This window comes from Taudactylus pleione, unplaced genomic scaffold (genome assembly GCF_031769625.1).
Source record: "Taudactylus pleione unplaced genomic scaffold, aTauple2 ptg000051l, whole genome shotgun sequence".
In the NCBI taxonomy this organism is placed as follows: domain Eukaryota; kingdom Metazoa; phylum Chordata; class Amphibia; order Anura; family Myobatrachidae; genus Taudactylus; species Taudactylus pleione.
This window is the reverse complement of record NW_028284453.1, coordinates 2,646,019-2,666,106: the sequence shown is the minus strand read 5'-3', so window position 1 is coordinate 2,666,106 and position 20,088 is coordinate 2,646,019. Positions and strand designations below refer to the sequence as shown.

Here is a 20,088-nt window from a genome sequence, read left to right as displayed (position 1 = left end):
TAGGACCCCCAAACCAGAGAGTACCTGGATATCCCCATAAGGGATACGCACAGAGATCAGCAAATATCCAGCAAGCACCAGCTCCAATTGTAGTCGTTAATGCTTTATTGGAGAATGGTAGCCAACGCTAGGGGTCAGGTCATACCTGTAGTCTACAGATAGTCAGGTTAACGGGAAATTACTAGGGAAGAACCGGTCATGATGGTTGATGTAGCTGGTACTGAATATCCTTCTCTTGTAGACACAGGGGTGACCAGGTCAGTGATAAAATCTCCCATTAATTTACAGGTGACCAACGAGACAGTACCAACAATGGGTGTAACAGGTAAAGTGCAACATTATCCTTTAACAAAGTCCACAGACGTTATTATTGGGCCGTTGCATACCAGGCATTCTTTCCTTCTGGCTGCTGTGGCTCCTACTAACCTGCTGGGTAGAGACTTGTTATATAAGATGGCATGTGTTATATATTGCACCCCTGATGGTGTATTTTTAGATATCCCTAAGAGAGTTGCGCACGAGGTGCGGGATATATTGGACACTCCCCAAAGGATAATGTATCACTCTACCAGTTTAAATGAAAATCCATCCCAGGAAGATCAAATGTTGTCCCAAATTCCAGATTCCCTTTGGACTAAGAATGGACAGGACACTGGATTAATGGCAAACGTAAGTCCCATAATGGTAAATTTGAAAAGTGGTAGGCAAGCTCCAAAAATTCCCCAGTACCCACTAAAACAGGAGGTAGAATTAGGGTTTTTTCCAATAATTGAACGATTATTGTAACAGGGAATTTTAGTTCATACAGCTAGTGTAGCCAACAGTCCCATCTTTCCAGTGAAGAAGAATGGTGGGGGGGTTATAGGCTGGTACAGGACTTTAGAGGTGTTAATAAGGTAGTAGAAAGCCAATTCCCCGTAGTGCCAAATCCAGCTGTCATTCTTATGCAGATCCCTCCAAATGCAACCCATTTCACTGTCATTGATATCTGTTCTGCTTTCTTCTCTGTGCCTCTCCACCCTGACTGTCAGTATCTTTTCGCATTTACATACAGAGGTGTGCAATATGCATGGACACGGTTGCCCCAAGGTTTCATAGACAGCCCCAGTATCTTTTCCCAGGCATTGCATGACTGTTTACAATCTTTCAACCTGCAAATGGATCTGTTCTAATTCAATATGTGGACAATTTATTGCTAGGTTCTGATTCGTTTATGTCATGTTTGAATGATACTAAACTTTTGTTGCTTCATCTCTCGCATACAGGACACAAGGTAGCCAAGGACAAACTACAGCCATGCCAATCCAGAGTAAAATATTTGGGACACTGCCTAACCCAGGGGTTATGACATCTCACAAATGATAGAATCTAACGACCGATAAGGGAGATGGTCGCGATGGTCTCGTCTACTAGGGTAGGGTCTCGTCAACCTTAAGCCCCAAGGAGCTTCCTGCTCTGTTTGAGCAGGAAGCTCCCCACTGACATCACTGATGATGGGACGCCCACAAAACAGCAAGCGTTTCGAAAAGAATGCCTCCATTTGGCCAGGCACGCCCCCTGCCCGCCCAGCAAATGGAGCGAGCTGTCAATCAACATCGACAGCTCGCTCCGTCTGCTTCGAGCCCGCTAATGACGGGTGATCCGTCATTAGCGGGGTCTCGTGCATATGCATGACGGAGAAGTCTCCAACGTGCGCATGCCCTGTGGACCAACAACGAGCCGGTTGCGAGTGCTCAGCGCTCACGACCAACTCTGAATAAGGTCCTTAATCTCTTCCTCAAAGCCCGATCATGTCATACACACAGAGGAGTCAGAGCAGGCTTTCCTTAATCTTAAGGATAGTCTGACCAAAGCACCTGCATTGGGAATACCTGATTATGAAAAACCTTTTGATTTGTATTGTACGGAAGCCGATGGTTGTGTTGCAGTTGTCCTTATACAAACTCATGGTGATGCCAGTAGGCCCATTGCATACTACAGTACCCAATTGGACACTGTGGCGAGATCACTCGCCACCTGTTTGAGAAGTGTAGCAGCTACTGCTCTATTGGTGAGTAAAAGTGAGGATGTAGTATTGGGTCATGATATGATTGTCTATACTCCCCACGCTGTATCTGCTCTGCTGAACTCTGCTCAAACCAGACATGTCTCTTCGGCTAGGTTTACCAAATGGGAGCTAGCTCTAATCGCACCTGCGAACATCACTGTAAATGTTGCTGCACGCTGAATCCAGCAACGTATTTACCATATGTACAACATGATGTACAAAGGGTGGAAGGAGACGAGTTGCTGGCGGAGGGTGAGTTCAGCGGACATAATGATACACACGATTGTATGGAATATCTGAATCAGACCTTTACTGCTAGACCTGACATACACGACACACCTTTACAGAATGTAGATGTGACTTTTTACATGGATGGGAGTTGTCATAGACAAACAGACACAGGTGAATTATGTACAGGTTATGCTGTTGTAAATGACACAGACATCATAGAAGCCAAACCTCTTGGTCCTCCTCACTCAGCCCAGGTGGCAGAGTTAGTAGCACTAACTAGAGCGTGTGTACTGGCAGCAGGCAAATCTGCTAACATTTACACTGACTCAAGGTATGTGTTCAGGGTGGTGCACGATTTCGGGGCTCTATGGCGTCTGAGAAATTTTATGACAGCAGCAGGCACACCAGTTGCACATTCCCAACACATAAAACATCTTTTAGAAGCAATCCAACTGCCCAAAGCGATGGCAGTAATCAAGTGTAAAGCCCATACATGTGAGGATGACCCAGTGTCACTGGGCAACAACAGAGCCGATGAAGCTGCAAAATGGGCAGCAGGGTTAAAAATGTTTTCTCCCACTGAAAAAATTATGTCTTTCCAAACAATTGATATGCTGAAATTAATTGAGATGCAAAATTTTTGTTCAATCCAGGAAAAGTCCATTTGGAAGTCCAAGGGATGTGGGCAAGAGTCCTCTGGGCTCTGGAGGGATGGACAAGGTAAGCCAGTAGCCCCCAAGGCATATTACCCCAGCCTAGCTGTGGCAGCACACAATCTGACTCATCTGGGAAACCAAGGTATGTGCAAGTTGGTGAGAGCATACTGGTGCGCACCAGGTTTTTCTTCACAAGCAGAAAAGATAGCAATTTCCTGTCTAACCTGCTTGAGGAAGAACATAGGGAAAGCGATCCCTACCGAACCGTCCCACATTCCACCGACTGATGGACCTTCAAGGTGATACAAATTGATTTCAACAAATTACCACCTTGCAGGAATCTTAAGTATGTATTAATGTGCACTGATGTATTTTCTATTTGGGTTGAGGCCTACCCAGTGGCCACTAATACTGCTGCGTTTACTGCCAAGAAAATAGTTCATGAATTTGTATGCAGATATGGTATCCTTAAATTATCGAGAGTGACAGGGGTACTCATTTCACAGGTGATGTTTTTCAAATTATGTGTAAGCTGATGGGTATTAATAGTCGACTTCACACCCCCTACCGACCGCAAGCCAGTGCCAAGGTAGAGAGGATGAACGGGACTATTAAAAATAAGTTAAGTAAAATCATGGCAGAGACTGGACTAGGTTGGCCAGAGGCATTACAGTTGGTCCTGCATAGTATAAGGACCACTCCCAGACCTCCTCTAAATCGGTCTCCCTTTGAAGTACTGTTCGGTAGACAACCTCATTTGATTATAAGTCCACAGGAAGATTTGAAAGGTAACAACGAGGTAACTGTAAAGTATCTTATATCAATGAGTAAGCAGTTAAAACAACAGCAGCAGAAATTGAAATTGTTGTCCAATGATATGCCTGAAACTAACTGTCATGATGTTGAACCAGGAGAATATGTTATGATCAGAAATTTCTTGCGTTCAGGTTGTTTGACTGATCAGTGGGAAGGTCCGTACCAGGTGCTGCTGACAAGTACTACATCGTTGAAGGTGGCTGAGAGAGATACCTGGGTCCATTCCACTCACTGCAAAAAGGTCAATGAACCGGTGGAGAAACAAGTTGGAGACAAGGCTGATAGCGTGGACCTGTCGCTCACGAACATGTTCCGGGAGGATTGTAAAGGTTGTAGTGAGATACCTGAACTAAAAGAAATTTGCAGATCTTGTTGTGGCAATGGACGGGCCTGCTGTATTCATTTTCATGTTCTCTTTTAGAGTGTTCATCATCCTGGTCGGTTCAGGGATGTCCGGTTTCTGTGAAGGGGACCGATTGTGGAGAGGGGAGTTGATGGCAGTGCTGATGGAGTGGAGTCAGAAGGAGTGCAATGCCAATCAGGGGAGTGTCTGACCAATCTTAGTACTGTTATTGTTAAGAGAGCTGTTATTCCGGATACTCGGGGACGGTGTGGAGGTTTATCGTCTGAAGATCCTGTATTTGTGAGCTTTGTGGGTCCCTAGTTGATGAGAATTGTATCCAGCGGTGCCAGACTAAATATAACCCGTACTGGGGTGGGTATCCTTTAGAGGATTATCATAGCATGGTAGGCAAAGTGTTAAATAAAACTGATTGCTGGGTGTGTTCACATGTGCCACAGGGACAGCATAATGTAGGGATGGTGCCATTTCCGCTGAATATCATGGAAATGTTAGAATTACAGAAAGGGAAAACCTTGGATGAAAAATTCCTCTCATCCAAACCACCTCATTTCAAACTCTATCAATTCCAAGTAGATAGATCACTTTTATGTTTAAACATAACCAACCCCAATAAACCCGGAAGTTGGGAAGTGACAGGGAATAATCAGACGATGACCTTCTCACAAAGAGCTGATAATGAGTCCATAAACCATGATCTGTTACGCTCAATTAAATCTAGTGGGAGACATTTTAGGTACCGGTATGCATTGAGTTCCACTAAAGAAATTATTGGTAAGGTGCCAGATGGTTATTGTGCTAAAATAATACAGCCAGAATCTTGCATGTACCAGATGGAAGACCCAGAAATAGGATTGTTTGCAAGGGAAATGTGCTTAATGATAATGATGCATACCATTCCTTATGTTCTCCCTGATAAGGTATATTTTATATGTGGAAGAAAAGCATGTAAGTGGCTCTCCCCGAGTTCCAAAGGTTTGTGTTACCTGGGAAGAGTAGTCCCAGAAGTTATGACCCTCACACATGTTGAAATGCATGGTATACATAAAAACACACCGTCACCATATCTTCACACACAATATGAACACAGAGTCAAACGAAATATGATACCTGGTGAAGTGCACAAAGCCACTCAGTTAATTAGTGAGACAACTGGCTTTCAAGTTTTAGTCGCATTGGATCCCACCAGGATCGCTCGGGGTACATTAAATTTTAGATATATTCAGGAACTTGCTAAATTGATAGATAATATCACCGAGATGTACGATGACACATTCAGGTATACAGGGAGAGAATTGCAAGCATACAAGAAAGAACTGGTACAACACAGGCTAGTGTTAAATTATTTAACTGCTGTTACTGGAGGGTATTGTGTAACTTTGGCCACCCAATTTGGAGTAAAATGTTGCACCTATGTCACCAATGATACTAGCGACCCTAAGGAAGTGATAGACTGGAAGATGGATGAAATTCTGCAGCTAAAATGGGAATTTCGTAAGAACCATAATGCTTCAGTGGCCGAAGTAGGGGAGAAGATAGAAGGATGGGTTTCATGGCTGAACACAGTGAAATGGTTCTCAGGTCTAGGGGAATGGGTCCAGGAAGTCATCGCCAGCATCGGCAAATTCTTATACTGATTGTCATCATAATAATTGGCATATGTATCCGGTGTGTTCCTATTGTGTTGAAGTGTAGAAAATTTAAAAATAGAGTAAAATGAAAGAACAAAATTATGATGGTGGTCAGTATGAATACCGAGGTAAATACAGAACTGCATTACAACCCTGAACTAGGAAATACCATCATTTAATGTATTATATTTAGACATGCATAGAATGTATTATTGAAATGTTATTTTAAAACACCTCAAATAATATAAAGTCTCAAATTTCCCCTTCAAGACTGCCTTTATAGGACTGGTGTATCCCCACACATTTCACATGATCTTCCAAGATCCGCGGTATGCGTATAATAGTAGTTTTATGTCCCCACTCAGAAACACATTATTGATGGATTATTAACCACCTTGTGCCATCCCATAATAACACTAAATAGTACATAAATGTAAACCTAAATTATATTTTAAAATCAGATTGTGATAGCATGTTGTTCGCTATCAAAGGGTGGACTGTCGAAGCTGGATAATTGTCTGAGACAAGATCAGTTTAAAATTGGATTGCAACGACGCCATCTTGCGACTGGCCGCAAGACGCCATATTGGAAATGAGATCGCAAGATGCCATTTTGCAAATGGCCGCCTAAGCGCCATTTTAGATAAACTCACACTTTAGTACATATGGTGATTTTACTATTAGCATCATGCGATTGTGCCTTTCACCATTTCTCATACACACATTAATACGCACAATTGCGCTGTTAACTAGTCTCATATTAGCGAATGCATAAGATCCTGTATGAAAACACTGAATATTAGCTCCATGCACACGCATCTGCCCCAAGTTAACTAGCGTCTTTACATCAAACCCCACATACTCACACATTACATATTCACATACAAGGTTCCATAAGCTATAAGGTATAAGATTCGAGTATGCACATTTATTATCATTGCTAGGAAATAAAGGTTATTTCGTAACTAAGGTTTTATACGTTATAAGTAAGCCATGTTTGGTATTATACTGATGCGTACTCTCTCAACAGTATTCTGGTAATATCGATGGAGAGATCGCAACATGCATTCTCAACTTATGGACCGCAGAGACTTCAAGCAAAAAAATGTACATTATATGAACAACTGTTAGGATTTGCATGAGGCAGGAAACCAGTGACCACCAGTTGTTAGAGGCTGGGCTGTGTCTATTTGAACCACCCTGTTAAATGCCTTGTAACATATGCCCTCTCCTTTAGGACCAATGTTATTAGCAACAAACTTCTCTATTGTGTTGTTTATTTCTGGGGGGTATAAATATGTGTGCTGTGACCCTGGGTTCCTAGTCTTCGTGCTGAATGCTGATTGATGAGGGGTTTCTTGCTGATGCCTACATCTGGACCAGAGAGCGCTGCGTATGTATAATTCTACTTGGGTCTGTATAATCTCTTTGCGCTAAGATTATATGAGGATCATAGTGTGTAACTGCTATACTTTTACTTGAATAATACTTTGTGCTTAGGAACCACAGGTTCTAGGGCTGGAGTCTTTATTTTCTGTATGACAGTGTACGCAAATTAGCGTCATCCTTAGAGGTTTATAGGCAGGATATTAGAAGGTATAGGCAGTGGTATATAGAGGTTCAAAGGCAGTATCGTTAATATATATATATATATATGGATATATATATTGTGACACAGTTGGAAAAGGTGCCTCTCTCCGGGGGTAGATGGAATTACTCTCTACACACAGCAGCCGTAGAAACAGGAGACAAGTCTGGGTATCTCGTTCAAATTTGTCGGCGCCAGTCTTTATTGTGCCACACACAAAAGTATAAGCATAAGCATAAAACCTAGCCCGGCTGGGCACTAACTACACAGCAGATTCCCTTGCTAAACAATGGTAGGTCCTACTGCCCTCACCATCAACAAAACACATGCACAGTACTTACAGGGATTTAACCAAGTGTCTCTGAACAGGCTAGACTGCCAGCACCCCAGGTATGAGACACTGCACCAAGAGATTACACAGCTCTTATGAGCCACTTCCAGGTAAAACCACTAATTAGCCTGCTCCCAGGCCAAAAGGCTCAAAATCTGGAGTGGCCTGTGGATGGAGCCCTCCCTCTTCTCACATCCACACCCCCAGGACCCAAACCGGCTTTTCCAAAAAGCTGACACTCTGGTCTGTTTACAAAACAGGCTTCTCCTGGGGGTTTCTAGAACACATAGACCAAAAACCTAGGACAAACATACCTGCCATTGACCACTTTACCAGTGCTTCTATCACAATATATATATATATTTATATGTATGTAATTATATTCTCTCTATTCAGTTGTAGTGATTGATTCATCAAAGAGTCTTGGGGTGCCCAGTATTGCCATTGGCAGACACCCAGGTTAAAGAAAAAGTAGAGACATCAGCAATAAGTTCCAGGAAGATGGGGCTAGTATGTGTTGAATTAACTTTTTATCCCCTTGAAATTAGGGTCAGTGTAGTAGGTGGTGACTTTTCTGGGACTTATATAATGAATACATTAATACTCTATTTTTATTAGCAGCAGGGATCAGCATTGCCTCAGTTATGAATAATACATATTCATTCACTTGTATATCTATGTGACTGTCAAGGCCACCTGCTGGTGTTATGAGAAATACCTTTCTACACAGTCAGCATATTTTTAAGCTCAATAAAAACATATCTGCGCATGTTACTACATGACCAGCACCTATTTGAACAACTCTGTCTACAGACAATAATATTTTGTTCTAAAAACAAGGACATACTGTACACAGCAGATGAATGTGTAGCAAGGGTCACAAAACCACTGTCATGATCCCTTACTTGTAACCAACACCACATTGTTATTTTTTTTCCATTTCATCCATAATCATCCATAATCAAGCTTTGGAAGCCATATTCCAATAGAATCTACTCAATATATGCTCCTCTGTACTCATTTGCCACAAAAGCTAAAGCACATAGTATCAGTATTGTCAGGTTGGACAGTGCCGGTCCTAGCACTCCAGCAGTCCCACAGTGACGGCCTCTCACTTAACTGTGAGAGTGCCAGTCCTTATTCAGCACAGTTCCCGACACTCCCGTGGCTCCCTGGCAGCAGCTCCCTTACAAATTTTGAGATGTGTATATCTCCATATTGGCAGTGTATGTACCTGGTTTACAACAAGTCATCCGCATGTATTTGCAACCTTCTTATAACAAGTGAAAAACATACGCACCTAATAGGCATATATCCGCATTTCTCCAGGTCTACATGAGCTGCACTTGTGCAAACTAGCTTTTCTATACCCGTCCAACATAAGAACGTTGCTTCTGTCCTGAATTCGATCTTTACAGCCACAGCTCAGTCCTACCAGGGCCATAGAGAGCCGGGCCAGGCCCCATTACTAATGAGAGGCATGGCCTAATCGCACAAGTCTTCCTAGCCACATAGCATGTGCTTTCTGAGTCGCACACTACTGCAACCTCTTTATCATCTTTTGCAGTAGTCTTCTCTGCAACTTTATGCTAATACCAGTTTAAGCCCTTTTCTGAAGAACAAACATGTGTCTTTAAATGCAGCAATCCTGCTTAGTGTGTCTTTAGACACAACCTTTGGGCACGCCATCAAAACTTGTTCCTACCCAGGCATTACCGGGCGTTACCGTGCATCTCCGGATCAGCCCCCAATTGCACATCCCAATGGACAGTGTATGCTGGCATTGCAGTTCTTCCACTTCCACATGATTAAAACATTGAAAAGACTCTGAGAGGTATATTTACTAAAGTGCGGGTTTATAGAAGTGGAGATGTTGCCCACAGCAACCAATCAGAATCTAGCTCATATCTTCTAGAACAGGGATGGGAAACCTTTTTTCTGCTGAGGCTATTTTGATATATATATAACATTATTTGCAGGTCTGGTGCAGATCACGCCCACTCCGTGTGATGTCACACGGGGCGGGGCCACCATCGGCGGTCATTACAGCAATGCCCGGAGCATCCTGAAATGCTCTGGGGAGCTGTAAAGGCAGCGGTGTGACCGCCTGAAGTGTCCTATGGACACTCCAGATAGCACTGCTGCATAGATTCTGGCTGCAGAGGGACATTCTAGGCACCCTGTTAGCCAAATGAGGCTAGCAGAAAAAAGCTCAGAGGGCCAGACCAAATGATTCCGGGGGCCCCCGGGCCTGAGGTTCCCCATCCCTGTTCTAGAAGATGCTAAATAAATGGTATGTAGAATCTGATTGGTTGCTATGGGCAACAACTCCACTTCTAAAACCTGCACTATAGTAAATATACCCCCTAGTCTCCAACACACCTTGTCTCTTGCTAATGTATGTGACCCAGCCTGTTCCTGACCATTTTCCAGCCTGCCACACTAGGAACCAACTCAGGAATTTATGACCTGTGTGTCGGTTGTAGGGGTCCCTGGAGAACAAACACATTAGACTTCACCATCTGCAATTGGTAGAGTTAATCTTAGATGTAAGAACAAATTCTTACATTTGTTTTAAAATTGTTTCAGTTATAAGGCGGGATGTACTAAACGGGAAAATGCTGTAAAAAAAATGCTGTTTTTGTTACCGGTGGGTAACGCCATCTTCAGGTGGCATTACCCAATAGAAGCCTATGGGCTTATTTTCGAGACGCCTCCTCCAAGCGGGATCCAATCGGATCCCTCCCTTCTCCCTCTGTGGCCCACGTCCTTCTGCGCATGCACAGAAGGAACCAGAGGGACTTCTGGGTGTTAAAACCCGGAAGTCCCTTTATACTAGGGCATCGCAAAGGATAGCTCTTACCGGGAGAGCTGTCCTTTCCAATATTCTAGGTACATACCACAGTAATCAACCATTTTATGTACCCGATAAGAGGCGGGATGTACCCCATGAGGGGCGGGACGTATCGCATCGCGGATGTGATGCTTAGTACATCCCTCCCATAATGTTTAACCATATACTGTTTATTAAATGACATAATAAATTGCATCACCATTCACTTTCGCACAACTACTTTATTTCCTACATTACAAAAGTACATTCTTACCCCTCTTATCATTATCACATGAGCTGTCTGACCTGCATTATATTCTCTTTTCCAGCTTACATCTCTTTGTATGCACATTTGTCTTTATATTTGCACCCTTCTCCCACCTATGAACTATTTTCGAGAAAAATATAAAATAATTTTACTTTCTTTTAAATGTATTCAGTTTAAATGTATTAGCCATTGGTTGGTTCTCTTATTAAAAAAACAATCTAACATTAGAAGATGAACGCCAATTGCTGATTGGTTAGTGTGGTTAGTGCAAATGCTACAACTAAAGGCACTATCCATTAATGACCCCTTACGGATCACTCTAGTTACGGCTCCCAGAAGAAATAGTTCATCCTGACCTATTATGCAGTCATCTTTAATATATTGCTTCTAAAGTAACCATATAATAATTGTAATAAAGCATATTGTTATCTATTACAGGGCCCATAAAAAGGGGAAAAATCAATGGAAAGATATGTCCACTTTGCTCCCATTCAAATGTTTCTTATTGTCGGCAGTCAGACGTTATTCGGTGTACTGATGATGAAACTTACTGCATACAGTATGCCATGTCAATAACTAAAGGTATGTGCTGTTCATTTTAACTGATCAGTACAGATGGAGCAGAATGCAGTGCATTAGAAGGTGTACTAGGGTATTAATCAGAGTGAGACGTAAACACAATTTGGAGCCTTTTTTGATGGCATGTTGCATTTATTTACTATGCAATTCACCATCTTTTTTTCTGCATGCCCGTAACCTGCAACTGTGTATGACTAGGGGGCTGGGACAGCGTCTCTAATGGATGTGCAGATTTGGGCAGTGGATATACAGACACTGCCAAACCAATTTAACTGTCTAATATTGTTCTTAAAAAGTCCTTAGAAATGGTCTTTCTTTAATTTAATTAAGTTAAAAATATATTTTCAAAAGCATATTTAAATATTTTAACGGAAACAAATGCATAGGGGTGTCTAGTACCCCCAATGTCCATATGCCCCCTTTATAACAATACCCCCACTTACTCAGTGGCAATAGACAACCCAATAGGAATACCCCCTGCTGCCAGTGGTAATATATCTGCCAGTGTACCCTCAGTGTGCACATGTCGCCATTGAAGCATTAACCCCTTTTCTCAATGGCAATAACCTCCCTTGGTAATAAAATCTCCCCTGGTTTATTTAACCAGGTAGAACAACAAAGTGGCATAGAGACACAGGGATAGACAGGTACAATAACAATGCCAGAATGGAACATGGAACATAAGGGCATTGCTGGCCATTGTAGTGTGCCGGGCAACAGGATGTTATCAACCATAAGGTTAGTGGTGCTATTGGGTCTATTTACTAAGCCTTGGATGGAGATAAAGTGGACAGAGATAATGTACCAACCAACCAGCTCCTAACTGACATTTTTCAAGCACAATAAAATAAAAGCCAGGCTCAGTAATCGTCCATTTAATATTATATCAGTACTTATAACCTCAATTAATCTATTAATTTGCATGATATCAATACTTCAGCCGCCACCCAAAGGATAAATCTGAGTTTATCCACAAGAAATAAAAAAAAAAAAAATATATATATATATAGATATATATTTTTTTAGACTAATAAGTCTAAGGGGGCACTTTGAATTACGAACAAATCACATGTATATATAAAAGCACTTGTGCGGTACATATTTACCTGCTTTGGAAACCGGAACCCCTCCCATGCCAACTTCTAAGTGACGAGGCAAGTGTGATATCAGCTATAAAAGCACAGCTAATTTGAATGGACAACTAAAGCTAACAGTCAAGCGGAGACACTCTGCAACAGGACCAGCTGCTGGCTAGGAGTCATGGAGCAGAGCGACCAAGCTGGTAAATATATCGGGAATGTCTATTAGCCCTATGTGGGCGCATGCTAACTAGCTATTGAACTGCTACATAGCGCCACCCTTGCAGACTACCTTCAGAAGTTTTACTCTCTATGGGGTCTATTTACTAGGCAGTATTAGGAGACAGAGTGAAAAGTGATAGGAAAGTGATAGGGTGCCAGCCAATCAGCTCCCAATTGTCATTTTACAACAACAAAAATGTGAATATCAACACGTGCGCTTAGCAGCCAATGCATTCTAAAGGTGTAGAAGTGTCACCTCACACTCCCCAACATATAAATACAAAAAGATATGACCAAAGTAATCCTGCGGCGCTAAATGACAATATAGGGTTGTGGGATCTTCTTTTCCAGACATTTAACACTTTCCTACTTTACGCAGAGTAATCTCAATAAACAATAGTGTGATATTGTCTAATTAATGAGAACAGATGCAGCTTGAATTAAGGATCTCCTACCATAAAGAATGGTCTACATTCAATAGAAGACACTCAGACGTGTGGGATTGAGCGGCTCTTGTCGTTTTCTGTCACGTTATTATTCTTTCTCAGTCACCAAATAAGTCATCCATCCAGTAGATATGTAAATAAATATATAATATCCAATAGTATAATACTGTATTTATTTACATTCAACAACACATAAACATAGGTAAAATGAAGGTGGACTCTCACCAGATGGTGTGGTCTACCTGATGGAAAAGTAGACAAATCATGCAAGTTTTAATAAGTCCCAGGTGTCCCCAAGTGATAAAATCTTGTCCCACCACTGGATAGGGTCCCAAACTTCCTTTCACCAATGTCCTCCTTTATTTTCCAATGCGTTTTCGAAATGTAAATATATATCTTCCTCAAGGCATATCAGAAGGTGAACTAGGGACTGTTATTTATACCCCTTCCAATAAAATCTAGACAATCCCTAATACCAGACATAGACCGCCTAATCTATCTTACCTATCTTATGTACATTAAATTTCTGATCCGTTTGATCCATTCCTTAGTTAATAGTTTACCACGTGTTTCCGCTTTCAGTCCATCATATGTCACTTCCGTCAGAAGTTATACATGTGTAACTTAAAGAATGTCCTTCCTTCCATATGTTCATGGTTCCGGTTACACATGATCATGTGGTGCTTCCGTCAGAAGTGATGTCCATGCACCTTGAGTCTCCTCCGTGTGTGTCACGTGCCGAAAGTCAGCCTGTCTATATTTCCGATTAGGAGAAATCAATGGCCTGTTACCAGCTCCTGCCACTAGATTCACTTATTTCTAACAGACCGGATATCTTCAATCTGCCATTTTGGGGAAGGCTTTATGTAGTCAGCGGGAGCCATTTTGTCGTGGAATTTAATATAGTCCAAATGTAAATATTTTGAACTAATGATTGAATCTAAAAAACAATAATTACCATTAAAATAGGATAGAGAAATGCTCTTATAATCCATATAGTTAACACACTTAATAAATATTAAATAACCTCAAAAAGGAAAAATAAAAATATAAAACCATGTGGATTTATATATCACTCCTTACATACTATATATATTTTATACATGGTTTTATATTTTTATTTTTCCTTTTTGAGGTTATTTAATATTTATTAAGTGTGTTAACTATATGGATTATAAGAGCATTTCTGTCTCCTAACACTGCATAGTAAATAGACCCCTAAATCCTTGGAGGGGACTTTGGTTGTTTATAGGTTCTAAAATCAGTCAGGAGCCAGTTTTTTAGTAGATTATGATGCTTTATTATCGTTATGGTAAATGTTCTAAATGTAATAAATTGTCCACTTGTTTTTATATATACTGTACATATGATGTGTTCCTAATTCAAAGAACCACCTTAGACTTATTAGTCTACAAAAAAATATATATATTTTAAACACTTGTACTTTATCTCTGTTCAATTAATCTCCATCCAAGGCTTAGTAAATAGACCTCTATGTCTCTTGGTAATAGCGATGGTGGTATAGGGTTATCAAATTGCCAAGCCCCCAGCACCACCCATTTCTGGAGCTCCATGAAACCCACCCTCCTCCCCTCCACAGTGCCGACCTGGCTGCTCCCTCCCGGAGGGGGCATCCCAAAGGTTGGCAAGTATGTTTAACATTAAGCTTTATGTACAGTTTTATCTGAGAAATGTGGTTACTGTTTGAGTTTGTACTGTATACTGAAATGTTTGAAATTCCCTATTCATTGAAGCTTTCTATTGGTCATTCCAATCAGTGACCTGAACCATTATGTTTTGCAAATTCTGATAACAATAAGTAGTGGCGTAACTACCATGGGTGCAGGGAGTGCAGCTGCTATGGGGCCCGGACCAACCCAGGGCCTGGACCTCCCCCTGCACCTAAGGTGCCAGGCCTCTGTCCGTGGCCCTTCCCGCCGCACCCTCCTCACTCCCCCATTACTCTCCTCACTCCCCTCTACTCCACTTACCTGCTCCGTGGTCGTGGCCCCCCCGCTCCATGGTCGTGTCTTCCCAGTCAGCTCCGCCTCCAGCTCTCCCCATTGACTAATACTGGGAGAAGGCATGGTCGCCTCCTCCCAGCATCAATCAGTGAGGTAGAGCCGACTAGGAGAGAAGGTGCGCCTGCCCTGCACAGTGCGACCATAGATATGGGAAGTCGGGAGGTGAGGAGGGTGCGGGGGCCTCAGGCCAAGGGGGGTCCATGGGACGGGGGTGGTAGGCTAAGAGGGGGGGTGGCGCAGGCTGAGAGGGGGGCCTGTAAAATTTTTTGCTATGGGGCCCTCATAGGTATAGTTACGCCCCTGACAATAAGTACACACAGTACACACATGGGACCTCCAAGTTCTGTATCACTATACAGTATGTCCTCTGCAGGTGCCTCTAGCTGCCTCTGAATTACATTTTGCTTTGTTTCTGCAAACAAGAAAGAGGAGTGTTTTTCATTTGTTGTAAATCAGATGTGTCAAACACATGGCCCGCGGCCCAAGCGCATATTTTTTGCAGCCCTGCACTACCATGGGAAAACAAGTGGAATGAGGCCTGCATCTCTGGACTTGGCCAGGGCTGCAACTAGGGGGGCACATGCATCCATTACACATTGCAGCGGGCAGCGCTGCAGCTGCCTGCCCTTTTTGGTCCGCCCCTTCCCACATCTCTTGCAGTGTCTCTTGTGACTGGGAGAGTCCCTGTGCAGAGGAGCAGCTAGGATGGCCACGGCGTTGGGGTGGGCAGCGCACGCCGCACAGTGACAGGAGTCAGGAGAAGGGGTGACAGAAGTCAGGAGAAGAGATGGCAGTACAGGGCCAGACAGCAGCAGTGAGGGAGCAAGACTCTGACAGTGCCAGTCAGGTACATATATTTTCTTCATTTTACTGTAAGCCACCGCAGTGTTGCTCTTGCTGCAGAATGATTTGGATTATTTTCCTTTTGAAAGACAAATTTCCTCTGCAGTGTGAGCATTTTGACATGGGGGATCAGGATTTGTGTAGTAATAGGCATCTTTCATCTTCCCATAAACCTGACATGGTCCTGACTAGATTGCCAGTCAGCGCCACTAGAAAATAACCCATAACATGCTGCTACCACTGCCATACTTGGTGACATTATACCACACAGTAATGTCCATTATCACACATTATGCCACAGTAATGCCACTTACAACACATTTTGTCACACACGCATAATGTGTTGTAAGGGGCATCACTGTGTGGAATATTGTGTAATGGGCATTACTTTGTGGAATAATGTGGAAGGGGGATTACTGTGTGGCACACAATGGTTCAGTTTTAAACATTATCACATCCAATAAAATTTCTCCTGAAATAGGAAAATTGATGACAGAAAAGAGGTGTTGAGTATCAGTAGCGTACGCAGGGGGGTTTCTGAGTACCCATAACCCCCCTGAAAGAGGAGAGAGCAGGCATCATTTTTATTAAGCCCTGCCCAATCGTGGCAAAAATGCACTGGTTAATGGGAAGGAGACGGAGTCAATATGACAGGATTCCATTAGATTTGTGTCATTTTTGCCCTGTCCTTGGGATCGGTATGGATGACTGCCGGACCTATGCCCGACAGTTCAAATCCCTACAGCAGAAGACCGGGAGGCATCTAAATCCCGATGGGTAAATACACTGCCTAACCCTAATCTTCTCTCCCCCCCTAACCATCCCCTAGGGGTGCCTAACCCAAACCTCCTTCCCCCAGTGCCTAACCCAACCCCCCCCATAAGTGCCTAAACCTAACCCCCCCATCCCCGCCACCTAAACCTAAGTCTCCCAGGGGGTGCCCAACCCTAACCTCCCCCCAGGGGTGCCTAACCCTAACCTCCCCTTCCCCTAGCCTTACCCTAACCCTCCCGGGGGGTGCCTAACCCTAAATCCCCCCCAGGAGCCCCTAACCTAACCCTCCCACAGCTGTCCGTGCCCGCCGCCCGGCTTACCTTTGTTTGGTATGCCGGCGTAGGTATAATGACAGGCGTCAGGATTTCAATGCCTGTCATTAGTACCCAGCCGGGATTTGACAGGAAGCCTGCGGTCAGCATTTCCACCGTCAGCTTCCTGGCTGCATCCCCTGCCCTCTCGCAATTGACCAGCAAATCAAGGTATTTTTCCGCTAGAGGGAGGGGCCCAATTACATGGTGCCCATTCCTGTCCTAGTCTACTACTGTATCTGCAGCTGCTGCAAGGTAAGAGAGAGTGTGTGTGTTGTATGTGTGACATATATGTGTGTGTGTGTAATGTATGTGTGACATATATGTACTGTATATATGTATGTAAAAAATCCTGCCCTTGCCCCTGAGTATATGGAAGAAAACATTCAACATTATTGTTTCTTTTTATTAAAAACCTTACAAAATTGAATATAAGACTTTTTTCATTTTCTTGCGGCTCACACAATCTTAGAGCTTGATTATTTAGCCCAATTGGGATTTTGAGTTTGACATTCCTGTTGTAAATAAAATGTTTACTGGGGCGGACTGCAGTTTATACAATGGAGAGAAATGAAATTGCATTGCAGAACTGACATCCCTTTAGGTATAATGATCCTCTTTAAATGGTAATCTATTTTTAATCCACTTGTTTAATAGAAGGATATACAGAGTTTGACGTATTACATGGCTGCTCATCTGTTGGCATCTGTAACAATTCGACCTTCAAGAAATATGAAACAGCATCCGAGAAGCTGGTAATGACTAATGATATTATATGCAGCGGGGGGATAAGAACCAGCAATCACCTATTCAGCCTGGTTGCAGCACTGAGCTTGTTAAAGCTATGATCAGCATTCCATCACCAGCCAACATGTTTTTGGAAAAGCATTCAATAAAATAGTTTTAAAGGAGTTTTCCCATGAAAGAATAATATTTAATTCACCTTAGCATGTAGAGTATTGATATAAAGTTCAAATAAATATTCAATGTTGTAAAATGTTTTCGATTTTTGGGTAATTATTGCTTTTTGTCACTTTATAGTACATACAGGGGTCTGAGGCAGAGGTAGACGCAGTGTTTGTGTTTGCGTAGTTGAGCGATTATTTGCTGCTGCACTGGCGTGAAAAATCCAGGAGATCCCTAAGGCGCATGCGTACCAGTGTGTGTATGCAGAGACCGCCATTGCTCCCATATGAGCCGGTGGCCAACAGAGACACGATGTATGCCACTTTAGTTCTTGCAGTAGGAAAGTTATCAGGCTGCGGGGTAAAGTGTATATAACACTGATTCAGGAAGCCGCGACAGAGGTTAGGATTGCCGTCAAATTTGCTTGGCATAGGAAGATGTAAACGGGGAGATACCCTGTTCCCTGTATTACCAGGCACAGGAGTAGGTGTAGTTGCTGATACCCCAGGGGTGGACAACGAGGTTTGCAGATTATCCTGTCGTTTAGACGTGTCCTGTAGAAACTGAGCCATTTGGTGCTGCATAGCTTCCAGGTTTTCCAAACGGCCAGCAATACACTGGAATAAATCCACTCCAGACTCCTGTTTCGTGGCCGGATCCATGTGGCCAGTGCAAACTATGAGGTTCTGGTTTTGTTGTGGACCCGGGGTGGTAATAGGAGCAGACACTGAAGCAGATTTAAAAATAAATGTGGAGTTTTTAATGAGTGGCTTAACAGACATGAATGTGGCAAAACAGAAAGTCCGGGTTTAGCACTAAAGTGCATTTGGGAACTGTAGTGATGCAATGGGAAAAAGTCCAGGTAGTGATAACAGAAGGCAGTCCAGTATTCCAGGTTTTGTGAGGCTGACATGAATTGCAGGCTGAAGTGAATTGCAGGCTGAAGTGAACGATAATGTCCAGAGGAGGCAGGGTGCAGGGTAACAGCTGACACAGGTACTCAGGCAAGGGAGAGGCAATTGGAGGAGGCAGGGGATTCCAGCAGGGTATGGATCAGGTCAGGTAAACAGGCTAAGGCAAATATCCAACAGGCAGGCGGACAAGCTCAGGAACTCTCTCTCAGCTTGCGCTGAGAAACACATTGCACTGGTAATGAAAGGAAGCTCTGCACTCCCTTAAATACCCAGTTCTGCACTGCGAGAGGCTAGAGAGAGCATGTGACACACCAGGATAGGGTAACTAGGTCACATGTCCGGAGGCAAGATGGCGGCGCCCATGCCAGAATGGAACGGAAGCACCGCCAGGCCTCACCAGACCAGAGTGACAGTATGCCCACACAGGACTACGCGCAGCCAATGCACCCCACCAGACACCAGTGCCACCACCAGACGCCCCTCGCCATAGCTTCCTCAAAGGTATTACCCGTCGACCACCATGCTGAGAAACCCTGGTCGTGACAATGATGATATAAGCCCTTCTCCCTGTAGATGTGTCAACATTTTTCAATTGCTAAGGCATCTGTATGCTCTGAAAAGTCACAGTTCCCAGATCCCAGAGGAGAATCCAAGTGTTGCAATGTGTGAGCCTGACCTTTCTAATACTGGACTTTTGTGTGCCCTCTGCAAATGTGGGGATTAGCAGTACAAGTCATCATGCTGACCTAGAAATCGAAGATGCCTCTGTGGAATTGCACCAGGAGGATGAGGATATTTCTGTAGTTGGCACTAACAAGGATGATGAGGATATGGATGATGAGGATGTTGATGCCGAGGATGTTGTTTGTGTAAATCAGGCAACAGTTGTTACCCATGGTATGAAAAAGCCTATTGTCATGCCAGGGCAAAAGACAAAAAAATCCACATCTCATGTGTGGAATTATTTCCACCCACATCCCAACAACAGTTGTCAAGCCATCAGTAACTTTTGCCAAGCAAGAGTGAGTAGAGGTTAGGACCTTAGCCATCTAGGAACCTCCTCCCTTTTATTTCACTTGCAGAACATTCAAATTAAAAGTGTTTTTCAAATTCAGAAACTTTGGCTGAAAATGTAACAGTCAGTTCACTGTCACCTAGCTGCAATCTTCTCTCTGTTAGATCCAAGCACTTGCAATCTCCAACACCAGCACCTGCATCATCATCAACA

At 43.2% G+C, this 20,088-nt stretch overlaps 1 protein-coding gene across 1 annotated transcript in view; it reads left to right on the top strand.

Moving 5' to 3' along the window:
* LOC148535449 (uncharacterized) overlaps positions 1–17,906 on the top strand; it is a 41,820-nt gene extending 23,914 nt beyond the window's left edge. Inside the window, exons 4-5 of the mRNA XM_088462612.1 lie at positions 11,201–11,344; positions 17,698–17,906. Coding sequence (XP_088318738.1) covers positions 11,201–11,344; positions 17,698–17,888 — 335 coding nt within the window. The 3' untranslated portion in view covers positions 17,889–17,906. The remainder of the gene's footprint in view (positions 1–11,200; positions 11,345–17,697) is intronic.
* Positions 17,907–20,088: the final 2,182 nt, after the last annotated feature.